This window comes from Sparus aurata, chromosome 13 (assembly GCF_900880675.1).
Source record: "Sparus aurata chromosome 13, fSpaAur1.1, whole genome shotgun sequence".
Classification (NCBI taxonomy): domain Eukaryota; kingdom Metazoa; phylum Chordata; class Actinopteri; order Spariformes; family Sparidae; genus Sparus; species Sparus aurata.
The window spans coordinates 11,987,356-12,001,257 of NC_044199.1; the positions used below are offsets into that span (position 1 = coordinate 11,987,356).

The following is a 13,902-nucleotide window of genomic DNA, read 5'->3' on the forward strand; positions in this document are numbered from 1 at the left end:
GGTGAAAGGTGGCTTCCGGGATTATATCCCGTGAAGGTCACCTCCTTGCAGACAGGCTGGACTGGGACCAGCTGTATCGAGGAAATGACTACGGGATGGTACTGGCTCCCTTTTTGGTTAGAGGCTCACTTTTAATAAGGTCAGGATTAGGGTGACCAGTGCATTATGACAAGGGCTTAGGATCAGCGCTTAGTCCTGGAGAGTAGGCTGCCATTTACCAGCTCAGTGCAACTGTGGTTAACACTGTCTCATTATGACTGCGGTGCCAGGAGATTTTGGGCCTATCTCTTCAGTAATAGCTCGTGTCTGCCGCGGCTCCGTTCGCGCACCCATGCAGTGCAGAAGCGGGCGCTGGAAGGTGACCACTGGCGCGGGGATTTGCATGTGTCAGCTGTTATGATTTAATATTTGCCACGCTGATATCTCCATTCGCCGTTCCGTTGTAGCCTCTCCTCCGCTATCCATCTTAGCAGCAGAGTGGCATGATAATGTTGCTCTGAGGGTGCTTCTCAAAGGATTAGCGGAGATTAGCATCAGCTGGTCCATTTGAACTGGATACACATACAGCAGCATTAGCATGTTGGCAAAACGACACCGCGACTGGTTGCCATAGCATGAATTTGCAAAAGGAGATAAGGAGGCAGAGAGAAGGAGGAGTATACAGGACGCCATACTGTAAAACCCCCTGAGTGTCTCATAAATCAAGACAGAAAAAAAATCTGTTTTGCTTAATTCAGCCGCATAAATGGGTTTTTCATGGCAACGGATGCTTGTTTACAGACACTTCCAACGCCTTTTATTCCCTGAGTCATAGTTTTAATCACTCGACCTTCGTATTCCACATTTCGCGTAGGTCAGTATCTGCGACGACAGATACGAAACGGGCGGAGGATGTGACTTGTAACAGGAGGCATTAACAGTTTGTTTGTTTTTTTCAAAAACAATTACTTTGACAAATTCTCCGGTGGAAAAAAAAAAAAAAAAAAAAAAAAAAGTTGCTGCTATTATTGAAATGTCATGCAGTCCAAAAATAAATGACTGTTGCCAAAAAGCCAGAACATACGGCCAAGGTTACGGCTGAAATCCAATCCATCAAAACGGATCCAGCTGTGCTAAGTTCTTTTAACAGGGGGGGCCATAGATTGAGATTTTTACAAATAAAAGCCAGCGGTGTGAAATGTAGCCCGACTCCCAATGCCGCCAGCTGAAGGGGCTGCACTGTCGACGAGCAGCGCTGTATCCATTGGAAATGTTTATGTAAAGCACATAAATGCACGGCTTGCTAATGAGTCTGACTGGATTCATGAGAATTCCGACTCACTCCTGCCAGCGGAGGCTTTTGACTTGTGGGTATAGGGGAGTGATGGACTGAGTAATTGAGTGCACTGCGAGACAAACACTAATGAGGAAGATAAAGGAGGAATTGAGTTAACTGTGTTTCCCCATTTCTAATGATAAGAGATGAGGAGAGACAGAGAGGGAGTGCAAGGGAAGGAGAGGCGGACCGTCTCTGGATTCCAAAAACGAGCCGCATCTGCCGCATGTCTAACTTGTCTTGCTCATTGTTTTTGCAGAGCACAATGCTCGTTCTACCCAACTGGAGCAAAGTGAGAGAAAAGCAAATAGCTTTAAGATAGGCGGTGAAATTACCCGTAATTGGAGACCATTTAAAAACATAATAACTTCTTTGTTTCCTCAGCGGGAGGTTCGGGGCTGGGGAAGCGTTTTGATTAGAACTGGAGATGAGTTAGCTATAAAACTACTGAGCCAAGCCTTACCCAGAATCATGCAGTGTGTGTGTGCGGCCTGTGTGTGTGTGTGTGTGTGTGTGTGTGTGTTAAATCTGTCTGCCAGAACACAAGAATTAATAATTCCGGAGGAGGATTATGAAAGTCCGGTGTCGGACCAGCGCAGAACCCGACAACATCTTATCACACAAATACCCACATGAAGCAACAGGAACAAGCGAACAGGCTTGTAAAATCTCAAAGCATCAGTGCTAAACACCAACTTACAAAAACATGCAAATGGAGCATGAAAATATGTATTAAAATCCAGCTGGAAACATGCCACGGCATCCTTAACAAAGATGCGTGCGCGGTGGCAAATTGTCACCGTTCCACTGAGTGGGATAGTGGAAGTAAGCTCAGGGGTGTGTGCCACTTAGGATGGGGGGAATAATGTTGTGTAGCATATAATGGATTTGCAATGTGGCAAACAGAGACAGATGGTGGAGAGGGGCTGTGTGTTTCTGTGTCCTATGTGCTCGCTAGCTTGGGCTACACACACACACACACGCACGAACACACCGCGCACGGCACAATGAGTGTGGAGAAGAAATCCCTAAGGCGCATTATGTATGCTGCCGCTCGCTCACCCAAGCCAAGGGTCTCAGTTCATTTGGTTTTTAACTGTTATAAATTGTCTCACTTGACTCCATCTTCCCTCCCCTCGACAACAGGCCTGCAGCAATCTCTACACAGAGAGCGAGACGACTCCAAACGTAGAACCAATATAGGATTTTGGAATTAGTAGCAAGATCCATACGGGTAGAGAGGATAAAGACAACTGAATGGAGGACATCATACAGCAGAGTAAACTCTAAGGGGGTCGGGTCCTGTGTCATACACGGTATAAACATGTTTAAAAGGAGACTTTGCTGATTTTTCAAGCTGATTTTTGTCATCACAATGTGGGGAGTGTGCACAAATAAACAACGGCGGACTTTCCCCTCGAGGTCGCCTGAAACAACAGACTGTGTAACCCTAACCCTTCCACAGACACAAAGAGTATAGAAGTCGAATCGAGAGGGTGACGGTGACTGCACTGCCTTTCAAAATGTTTTCAGAGACATATTTTGCTGCACTCAGGGTTTCCGGACTAACTTTTTTTTCCTACTTGAAGCACAAATTCCTGAAAATCTTAGGAGCACAGGTGCAAAAAATTTAGGACGACCACTTCTACCGATCGATAAATGCTTTTCTTTTTTTTTCTTATTGCCGATGTTTTCTTTTTCTCCCCTCTTTTATTGCTGCAGCAGCCACGGCCAAACACTACCAGCAGAAAAGCTTCTCTAGGTATTTCATTGGATGATGATGATGATTCATTATAAAAAAAAAAAAAAAATCAAAATCTAGTCGCGCCGTCTCCAAGAAAGGTCGTCTTTTGGTTTTTTTTTTTTGCTGTTCTAAAACGGACGAGCCAAAACCAAGCACCGCCCAACCGGCAGCGCATCAACCACCAGCCGAAGTGTTTATCGGTTTGGTCAGGTTGTTGTCGGTTTTTCCGTCTTTTGAGCAAAAGAAAATACCAAAAAAAGTACCAGTCCTCTCTGTTATCACGACTGCAATCTGAAAAACAAGCTTTTCAGTTTGTGAAATATGTTTTTAATGCTAATGGTTGTATTCTACGTGTGTGTTTGTGTGTGTGTGTCCGTGTGTATGGGTGTGAAACATCTTCAGTCGGATGAAATTTCACACCTTCAGCTCTGAAAAAGTAATCAGTTAATTGCAGGCTTTAAATATATCTCTAGTTTCACACACACACATCCCCCCCATCTAAAGCCCTATTGTTCTACACATAACCGACTATCTGAAGCACAGGAACTGAACATAACGCTGTTTTAATTTATGGCGTGCACCGATCACAGTGGATGGACTGGTTCACACGGAGAACGGATTCTAACTGCGTGATTTGGCTGCATTGGATGTGCACAGAAACGGCATCTAATAGCTTTCAAACACCAAATTAAGATGTGGGGGGGGGGGGGCCCTCGAGCTGATGATTAGACAAGGGACTAGAAAGTGACTTCCGGCGATAATATGAATACAAAAACATACACACTCAAGTGCAAACACACGCACGCACACACATACACACACACACACAAGAAAGTCAATTAACATGAACATGTGTCTTTGGGGAATTATATTTCAATTAGCTTTAGCTACTTCCAGGCTTCCTTTGAGACTGTGATGCTAAAAACAAGAGCGCGGACGTGTATTTGTGGATGCAGTAAATCCTGCTTTTCAATTAGTATCATGACATCACTCCACAGCGTTTGAAGCTATAAGACCAAGTTAAGCAATTAAGGAATCAATCAATGTTTTTTTTTTTGCACAATGTTACATAACCGTAACACCGAAGAAACATTACGTAGAAATTGTCGTTTTGTGCAATTGCCCCTGCAGTTTCTGAGCGTTGCACCACTGCTGTAAATACAAATGCCTGGTCTGTAACAAGTTTGTCAGACATAATGTTACCGCACTATTGTTATTATGACAATGAAAAAATGGCTCGCAGTTAGTAGTAGTGTGCGTAGTATGGGTGTTTAATGTCTATGAGCCATCGGGGGGGAATCAAAGAGGGATGGAACTAATTTTGGGGATTACTTGATGGAATACCAGCGATGTTTATAAAAATGTGTGAGGAGGACTGGACTGGAGGAGCGCCGGCGGGATTTTATCTGGATATGTGCTCATTTTTCTGTTTATGGGCCGACTGACTGGATTTGACCTCAGTCTTCATACACAATCATTGTATTTGCAGAGGAGAGGAAAAAGAATTAGAAATGATGTCCATGCTTGGGGTTGGGGTCAGTCAGGACATCAATATAAAATCAGCTATATGTATACATAAATTTTTTCCATATGCTCGTAGAACAACGTCCTTCCATGCTAACCTATACTGTCAATCTCTGTAATCAGGTTAAGCAGGCGAACTGTAACCATGGCAGCATTTGCCTGACCTTACAGTTTAAATTTACTGCTCGACTGACAACTTCACCGCCTCGCCGCCTCTCCGACTGCGTTCACCTTCACCCTCCGCCGTTCGCTCTCCCTCACTCGCTCTGACACGCGCTCCCATTTTCACAGTTCCGCCAATTCCATAAATACAACCGTAAACTGCAAATAACTCACCCTCGCTGTGCTCGTTCATATTTCACGATGCTACAAATTATACCAGGCAATAAAAAAAACAAGGCCTGACCAGTCGAGTTGCTGCGATTGAGATCAAAAGCGGTCTCGTCCGGTCTCGTCTCGTTGGTGGCAAACTGCCGTTTTTTTTTTAGAACTTTGCAGACCAACACATTGCATGTTTCAGCTCGTCTCGTGTGAACCAGGGTTGGGATAACAAACTCATGAACACATTTATGCGTTACGGTAAAGATATTTAGTTTTATTTTCCAGGTCCTGGACATTTTTACAGGCTCAAAGCAGTTTGACGACACCAAAAGAAATAAACCACATTGCGGTGAGCCCCGTCTCTGGCAGTTTTTCCTACACTCCTCGAGAGAGTTGATCACCAGCGCTATTAGATCTTGGCACGACAAGCATGTTGCGTACTTACTGGCTCACTGACGCTGATTAGATTATCAAAAGTATCCAAATTTGGTATCAAATGACATGACATTTTACGGGTCAGTCCCATTAAAGCATCGAAGTTCGGTACCCATCCCTCGTCTGAACGGGCATTTCACCGGGTTAAATAGGTTTGGGCTTGGGTTTGGAAAGTCAAGCAGACGACACCTGCCGGGTTTCAGATCGTGCTCGGTTACTACTCTCTCAGACTCGATCAGGGACTTAAAGAACGTACTAGTCTGCACCAAACAAACACGTTCTCTTACATCTAGACATTTGTAGGCCGGGGCAGGTTTGCAGCACTACAGCACTTCACTGTAATCCTGTTCTGTCACGCATTATACCCATGTAAAAGCAACCGATGCTTCTGCTATTTGGATCTTGTCACTTGGCCACATTACAATTTCAATAATATTTCGATTAGTTGTTCCTATCTCAACCCAAAAGAGGGCCCGGATATAGCAGCTGTACATCTCTCTCTCTCTCTCTCTCTCCCTTTCCCTGTTCTGCTTTTCGCTCTACCTCCAACCTTTTTTAACACGTTCCCTGGGAATTCATTCTTCCTGTCAACCCCGATTTGACTGAGAAAAAAAAAAAAAATATATATATATATATATATATATATATATATATATATATATATATATATATATGAAAATGTATATATACGCCTGTGTATGTAGACAGAAAGTTCTCTCCGAATCTGGGTCATAAAAACACGCCACAATTTCTGAGCTTCATCCTGCGTCTAGTCCAGCAAAATGTAGCCCACCGAAAAAAAAAAAACAAAAAAAACAGAACATTAGCCCGCTGTGTTCTCACTGCTGTGTCTCAACACCTCTGTTTTTTTTTTTGGTGTGCATGTGTATTTTTCGCGCGAGAGTGTATGTTTTTCCGCGCTGTGCACACACAACATGGCTCCGCATGTGAGACTGTTTTTCTGTACACAATATGGGCTTGCTTTGCTTTGGCTGAATTCGTTTCTGTCAAGAACAGACACAGAGTCCCCGAACAATAACGGAGTTTGGGGGGGCAGGGGAGCTGAGGGAGTAGGCAGAGTCACGGCTGTCCGTATCTTTATCGCTGTTGAAGAAAATGATTACTGTAACATGTACTACCAAGTCTCCAGACTCCGGCCCTCGGGGGAATCGTATGAAAAGGAGCTGTCAGATGAAAGGGCACATAACATAAAAAAGAACATTATCTTGGCTAAGGGGTTGTTAAAAGAGGGGGGACAATACGTGAACTTGTAGAGCACCTTTCGCTTCAACCGTGAGCGCGTGTTAAACTGACCCACTTCATTTTGCATGCTTGGTTGCAAATGGACGCACGGCATGTGTGTGAGAGAAAGAGAGCGGGCGAGGGCACGAAATAACTTCATTATCTTGGGTTTTGCTTTTAAGTTCTCATTTTTCCCTCAGTCTGAACTTCGTTTACCTCTCCCCGGTTTTGAGTGAAAGATTACAGCCCCCCTTCCCCTCTTGCATGGAGAGTTTTTAATCCAAAAAAAGTGATTGTGTTTGTGTCTCTTTATTCCGGAGTGTCTGAGATTAGTGACACATGGCTTGTCAAAGACAGGAGCCTCAGATTAGCCACTCGCTAATCCTTTGGAATTCAATGCTAATACAGACATCACATATGCAGGGACGTGTACACACAGGCCGACGCTCTCGGAAACCAACAACGCAGTCTGGCTTCCTTCCCCGGTGCGCCGTGTGCTCGGGGTTTAATTTGGTACGTGTCGACTGTTTCCCCCGATCGCCGAAGTCTGACTCAAACAAAAGGAGGCAAACATCGCAGAAGTTTGCCTGTCAATCAGGAAGTTTTTCCAATGACAAGGAGGCATCTTTTCGAATCGATGCAAACACTGCTGACCACGAGCACAATCGAACAGCATTCATTTCTAACTTATGGTTTTAATGCACAGCATAAATGAAAGCGCATTATTTCACATCTCGGCTTGCACACATAAATAGCTACACGCTCACTTTGATGAAAAAGCCCCATCAGCTGATATGTTGAGCTTGCACACCCCGTGCACCTACTGGGAGGTCTATTTAGGGTGCGAGCCCATTGTCTGCCGCTGCAGCTGAATCCACCTGTGGGCTCCTCTCTCACCGTTCTCCACGGGGGGGCCTCATTTGATCTCTCCCTTCTCTTGCTCTGGGCGGGCTCTAAATTACACACTGCCTAAAAAATATGAAACACGGCCTTGATACCAAAATAAAACATCTACATTTATTCTGCCTTGATTATCTGCAGAAATGTTTATTTGTGGATTGGAAAAATGACATTCTCTCCGTTTGGAAAGCCAGGAAGTCATCAGCACCCAGCATCCCCGCCCCCAACATGCGATTCCATTAGATAACACCTAGCACTTTGGCTAAAGTGATATGCCATTCATTAGAATTAAACTATCTTATGAATACGATGCGCTCTTGAATTTAAGCCTGACTAGATAATTATAGATGTTTTTTTTTTTATTTCTTTTTCGATTTGTATGCTTCAAATGTGCAGTTATTAACACAGCCAACCGCGGCGGTGCGTCATTTCCACCCCGCAGCCAATTACTCCGGAGTATTTATTCTATTTTCAGGAGATTCTTGCCAGGATCAGTAATGCCCTACAGTATGCTGCAGAACTCAGCAAACTGAATGACTGTATCAACGCTCAGGGGATGTGTGTGTGTGTGTGTGTGTGTGTGCGTGCGTGCGCGGGTGTGTGCTGGAAACCCCGCAAGTTATAAAATCTCAGCAGTTGACATCCGGCGAGGTCATATTCTCTGAAGACACAGGAACCCCGTATCTGTATAACTTCAAAACTTGCTGCCGATGTAGAGGATAGGCGAGATAAAGCTGTGAGATCAACAGAGAGGCATGCGCACGCAATGAGCCGGACAATTAAAGCAACCCTGCGAGGCTCAACGTCAATTTGGGCAAACTCTTAAAGCGATCCCGAAGAAAGATCTTTGCGTGTCGTCTTCCAGGAAAGTTGCCTCTTGCTGAATCCGTAGCTTTGGAGGATATTTTGAGGACGTGAGCCCATAGCAGTAATTCAGAACAGAGGGCTCAGATGTGCCAGATGTTTCCTGAGGTGTTGCCTATTTGACAAATAAAACGCAGGTCCATAATATTCGATTACCAGTGCTTAAGAGATCTGTTCATTCATTCATTCATTCATTCATTTTCCGAAGATGGGTATTTGCCTGCTTAAAATCTCGCTCAGCTTTATTAAGCTTAACAATCACTGCATCCCTATGTCTAAACACAACGTGAGAGAGCTTCCATGTTTAACTTCATGGATGTACATTCCCGAGAAGAACCGAGAAGAAGGGAAAAAAAAAAAAAAAGACGAGCCCAAATGCACCAGCCTACTGGTACGAGACGGTGTTGGAACAGGTGGCAGGTTCTCTGCTGCGAGTGTTTTTTCTGGAGCAGCTCTGTGGAGGCACATTCCTGCTCTGCCGTGAAGAAGCGCGTAAGCTCCAAAACCTGCCACGTTCCCCCTCCAGCCCTCCTCCTCCTCCTTTCTGTTTCAACTTTTTTTTTTTTTTTTTTTAACACCTGGACTAACAAAAGACTGGCTTTGATCACGGGAAATCCCTTGGCAGAGCAGCCGTGAATCCACAGCGGAGCTCCGTGTGTGTGTGCGTGCGTGCGTGCGTGATGCACTTTGAGCCCAGTGCTGCTCTGCTGAGGATTCTTAGAACCGAAAAGCTCCACAGCATCGGTATGAGGCGCAGAGCGAGCGGCGCGCTCGGCCCGTCAAAGCGTGGCCGTGAAAATGAACACGCTCGCAAACACACAGAGGCAGGAGAGGGAGGGATGAAGAGAGGAGGGGGGAGTGCAAGTGAGCAAGAAAGAGAGAACATCTTGTTTCTCCTGTGTAATCAGTGGCTCCGCAAACACACACACACACACACACAAGGCCGCTTGTTATCAGAAGCTTTCCCACGCTGCTGTGGTACAAAGCTCCACACCAGGATGAGAGGATGAAGCGAGGGAGGAATGGACGGAAGTACAGAGGGATGGAGGGTCAGCCTTTTCGGGGCGGCTTAGACTCGCTGCGGGGATAAACACATCCCTCGGCGGGGGTTTGTATTTAGGCTAGCGAGATCAGAGTTCAGAACAGAGAGGACTACCAGGCAACGCGAGGCGGAGAGAGCGACAGGAAGCGAGACAGCGCGGCGGAGATAAACAGGCATCCAAACAGCCAAACAACCCGTATCACGCACTTCAGTGGCGGAGATTGCACATTCCCTCCTCCACACACCTCTCCTCCCACATTACTCTTACATCAACTCCTCTCTTCTCGAAAAGCATCTCCCTCTTTTCCTCTGTCGCTCCCTCTCTCTGTCTCTCTCTCTGCCTCCATCTCCCCCCCACCCTCCACCACCCTCGCCTGCCGCTCAGCCCCGAGCCCTTACGTAAGAGGCCCATTTGCATAACAGGCTGTTTTCTCTGGCTCCGGCACGGGCGCATGAGACACACTGGATAATATGTTAACAACCCGGGCTGTTGGTAAACAACAACCTCCATCACAACACTTCACGTTCACACCATATACCGGCACAGGTCTCGCCGGTGACAGAGACGCGGCGTCTATGGGGCGTCTTGATGCCAGCTGGCGGCGGCCCAGAGGGGCTGGAAACAGCTGTCAATATACAGAGCGCGCGGATCGCGGCGTCGGCGAGACAGACTTCATTCAGGTGGAGGCTGACCTGCCCCGCTGTGTGGGACCTATACAATAACAGGTCTTGCGCCGGGAGATGACTGTTGAAAATCAAGCAGCCTAGCATTATCCTCTTCAGGGTTAGGGAGGCAGAGGAAGTGAGAGAAAGAGGCTGGCGTGTGTGTGTGCGCGCATGTGTGTGTGTGCGTGTGTGCGGTGAGGATGAAATGAGCCCGATGTGGAGCGCACACTTGGTATGATAATGTCCTTGCTTAGGCCTCTTCAAACATAAGCTATACAAACAGAGCGCGCATTCTGCAAAGATGTATGCAAACACACACACATACGTCCATGCATGCACACACACACACACACACACACACACACACACACACAGGCGGTCTCATAATGAGTGTGCCGCCCTCAGGAGAATAAAAGAGTAAAAGAAAAGGCAGGGGGAACATCGGCCAATGCTGCAGTAGCGAAGCTGTCAGACACACCAGATACCCTCAGATACCTCATTACATACCAATTCATTAAGTCAAGAATGGACTTAATCATGTCTGGTTATTGAGGAAGGACTGCTCCCTCTCTCCCATTCTCCTATATGCGCGCGCACACACACACACACACACACACACACACACACACACTTCAAAGAGACAACAACAAATGATCAAGGGAATCGAGCACAAACGATCTCTCACGTTGGATTTCTCATCTGCCCGCGTGGAAAACGGCGGTTTAAAGTCAAGACTTTCGTGTTCACACATTCGTCAACCCTCCAGTAAATCTTGACGTCATTCGAGAGGGACACAGTGGACTTTTGATGTCGCAAAAACCTGACACTCAGTACGTGCCCCCCCCCCCCCGCCGCCAGACTTGACAGCTGTTTAGGGAGTGAATCCATCGAACACACACACACACACACACACAAATGCAAACCAGCTCTTGCTCTTTGACCTCTCGCACAAATTGTGATTGTTTTTTTTTTTTTCGGGTTTAGATTTCTTTTGGATGTTGTGTTCTAAAACGTACTGAGAAAATAAAATGACCGCAGAAAACACCACTGGGTTGTGCTCAAGCAACTTAGAATCAGATGGAGAAAAACAAAAATATTTCGAAACAACTGAATGTGTGGTTTGCATCCTCAAAACCTGCATCCACCAGAGCCTGGTCAACACACACATTCCAGTTTGAGGTAAAAAAATAAAATAAAATAAATAAATAAATAGTTCTTCATTTCCCACAATTCACTTTCACTTTCATTTCCCTCGCGTTAGAGCCTTCCCGTCTCTAAAAGTTGGGCAAAAAGCTTCATTTCCATTTCCAGTTTATGAGTTTATTTATCTCGTCTGGTTCCATTACAGTGCACGAATGAAAGCACGCCGACCTCCTCTCACAAGCCATCCGCTGTGACCTTGACCCCCGATGTCACCTTCCTGGCATGTTTACAGCTGGGTTCCTCCTGTGGCAGGTGATAAACACCGCTGTGAGGTGTGTTGTCGCGTAATTATCAGCAAATAATCTCCAGATCGGGACAACATTTAGATGCGTTCAACCCCAACTGATTTTTCATCTTGTAAACCTAAAGTCGAGGAAGATGGATCATTGCATGCGGGGGGGGGGGGGGGGGGGGGGCAGCTGACATCCCAGTCAGGCCCTGCTCCTTCAACTCGTTTATTGAAGTTATTAGCCTTGTTTAAAAAAAAACCTCACTGACAGTAGAGCCACAGACACCACACCTGTGCACAAGCAACGGAAGTCAGATTCATGATGGGAAACAATGCAATCAGTGTGGAGTCCGAACTCTCCGCACGTCTGCGCGCCTCTGAAAGCTGCTGCCATCAGCAGCACCGCGCAGTCCGGTGCGTAAAAGCGTCGCCAGTGCCTCCGTGACTCATCCAAGCGCTGCAAGACAAAAACAACCAGCGGGGTCTGTTTCTAACCCGGTGAGGTGTGTCTTCCTCGCGGGCTCTTTTATTGTTTGTTTGCTTGTTTTTCGTTGTTGTTCTTGTGGTTTTGTTTTGTTTTTTCCGATTGCCACACATTGCCACGAGACAGTGGGTTGCAGGCGCACCGGTCTGCGCGGTGCCGAGGTCGTGTCCTGAGCACACAATTATGACAATAGGATTCCCCTCATTCCTGAACATTAACATCCAAGACAAGCTATCTCTCTCTCTCTCTCTCCCTCTTTTTCTCTCTCACTCTCTCTCTGTCTGCTCGAACTACCCCACTTCGCGCACGATTGCGCGCACATTCAACGCACGTACGGGCAGGGGGAAAAAAACGCACGTACGCGCGAGGATGACAAACCCTGCGAGAGTGAGAGCTCCGCACCTTTCTGTGCGTTCTGCCTCTTCACCCTGCCCTGCTGCTGGCCTGCAACATGCGCGCGTAAACAACACACACACACGCACACACAAAGACACAGTGCACAAACACACATGCAACGCGCACGTACGCACCCACTCGTCCCGGGCTCACCTTTGAGAAGAATCCCATAAATAGTGTACAGGGTGAAAATCAAATTACTCTTGAGATTCATCCTGTCGTCCTCCTCTTGGCTTCGCTTCTTGCCTTCCGCGCGCTAACTTCTCCTCGCCGTGTTTCTCCCCCGCTGGACCTTCGAACCGGACCGGACGGCTTTGTCAGCTATCCAGGTGGACTTGGTGTAGCGCGTCTTTCGTGCGTCTCTCTGACGGAAAAAAGGGGGTTAAACACAAACGACTTCGCGACCCCGTAGACTGATGCTTTTTTTTTTTTTTTTTTTAAAGCAAAACAAAAAATATCCCTCAAAAACCAGTATTGTTGATGTTTTCGGGGATGCACCGGCGCTGAGGTAGCGGCTCAGTTAAACGGGACTCCTGCGCACAGCAGCAGTGAAGCTCGGGCACTGAGAGCAGGCGTCCTCCGGTAAACAGTGTGGATGCTGCCGCTGCCGTACTACTGTCTGCCCCGGTCTCGCTCTGCTGTGGCGCACAATCCACAGCGCAGGGAACACGAGTGGATTGTTTGAGTCCCGCCCACAGAGGCTTTGACGGACATGAAAGGTGAGCCAATCACCAAGACCCGAGGCTAGGCGAGGAAGGGGGGTGGAGGGGGAGAAGGCACGGAGGGAGGGGCGGTGAGGGGGTGAGACACACTGCAAAAAATATCCGTTTTAACTTTATTTAGACTCACCGAGTGGCACAATCAGTGTAGGCGAGGCCCTTGGATGAGTTGAACCTAACTTTCAACGTGACAAAATGTCAAAATTGTCCTTTATACTGCGTAAATATGACGGGAAATGTTTAGGGAGAGAATCAGCTGCAGGACTTTTGATTTATTTCACTTTTATTAGCTTGCACGGTCAGTTTAAAGGAGACCAATCGTTTTATGCTTCCTCCACCGTTAATATACTTTCTTGCACGTTTAAAAGATCATGAGAGATTGAAAAAGTCTGCAACAATAGAAGCCCCTCTCTCCCGCGGAAAAGCACCGCTGATTGAAACGCCTCATCAGGAGTACCGCCTTTAACTCCATGACTTTGTGACATCACACCATGTCACACATTTGCTTCAGTTATGCCCAGCGTCTGGTTTGGCTCTTCAGTTCAACCCTGTTTTTTGTTAGCTGGCTCGGGCATGCGTGAGCCGACCAATCAGAGCAGACTGGGTGTTTCGGGAGGAGAGGCCCTTAAAGAGACAGGAGCTTCCGACGGAGGGGGGGGGATAGGAACAGTATGAGGAAACTGCTGTGATTTTTGAGCATTAAAGCATGTTAACCTGTTCTAGAGGAGACCCACAGCTAAATTATGAACCTGAAAATGAGCACACAAAAAGAAGTGGAGACACTAACACACATACACCTGCATACTGAAATACATAAA

The 13,902-nt window shown here is 46.7% G+C and overlaps 1 protein-coding gene across 3 annotated transcripts in view; it reads right to left on the reverse strand.

The window, feature by feature from the left end:
- The window catches only part of LOC115593951 (cell adhesion molecule 2-like), a 240,756-nt gene extending 227,708 nt beyond the window's left edge, over positions 1-13,048 (reverse strand). For 2 of the 3 annotated variants that reach the window (XM_030437673.1, XM_030437672.1), the window contains exon 1: positions 12,519-13,048. In XM_030437673.1, the coding sequence (XP_030293533.1) occupies positions 12,519-12,579 (61 nt within the window). In that variant the 5' untranslated portion in view covers positions 12,580-13,048. The remainder of the gene's footprint in view (positions 1-12,518) is intronic. The other variant, XM_030437674.1, reaches the window with a different exon arrangement.
- Positions 13,049-13,902: the final 854 nt, after the last annotated feature.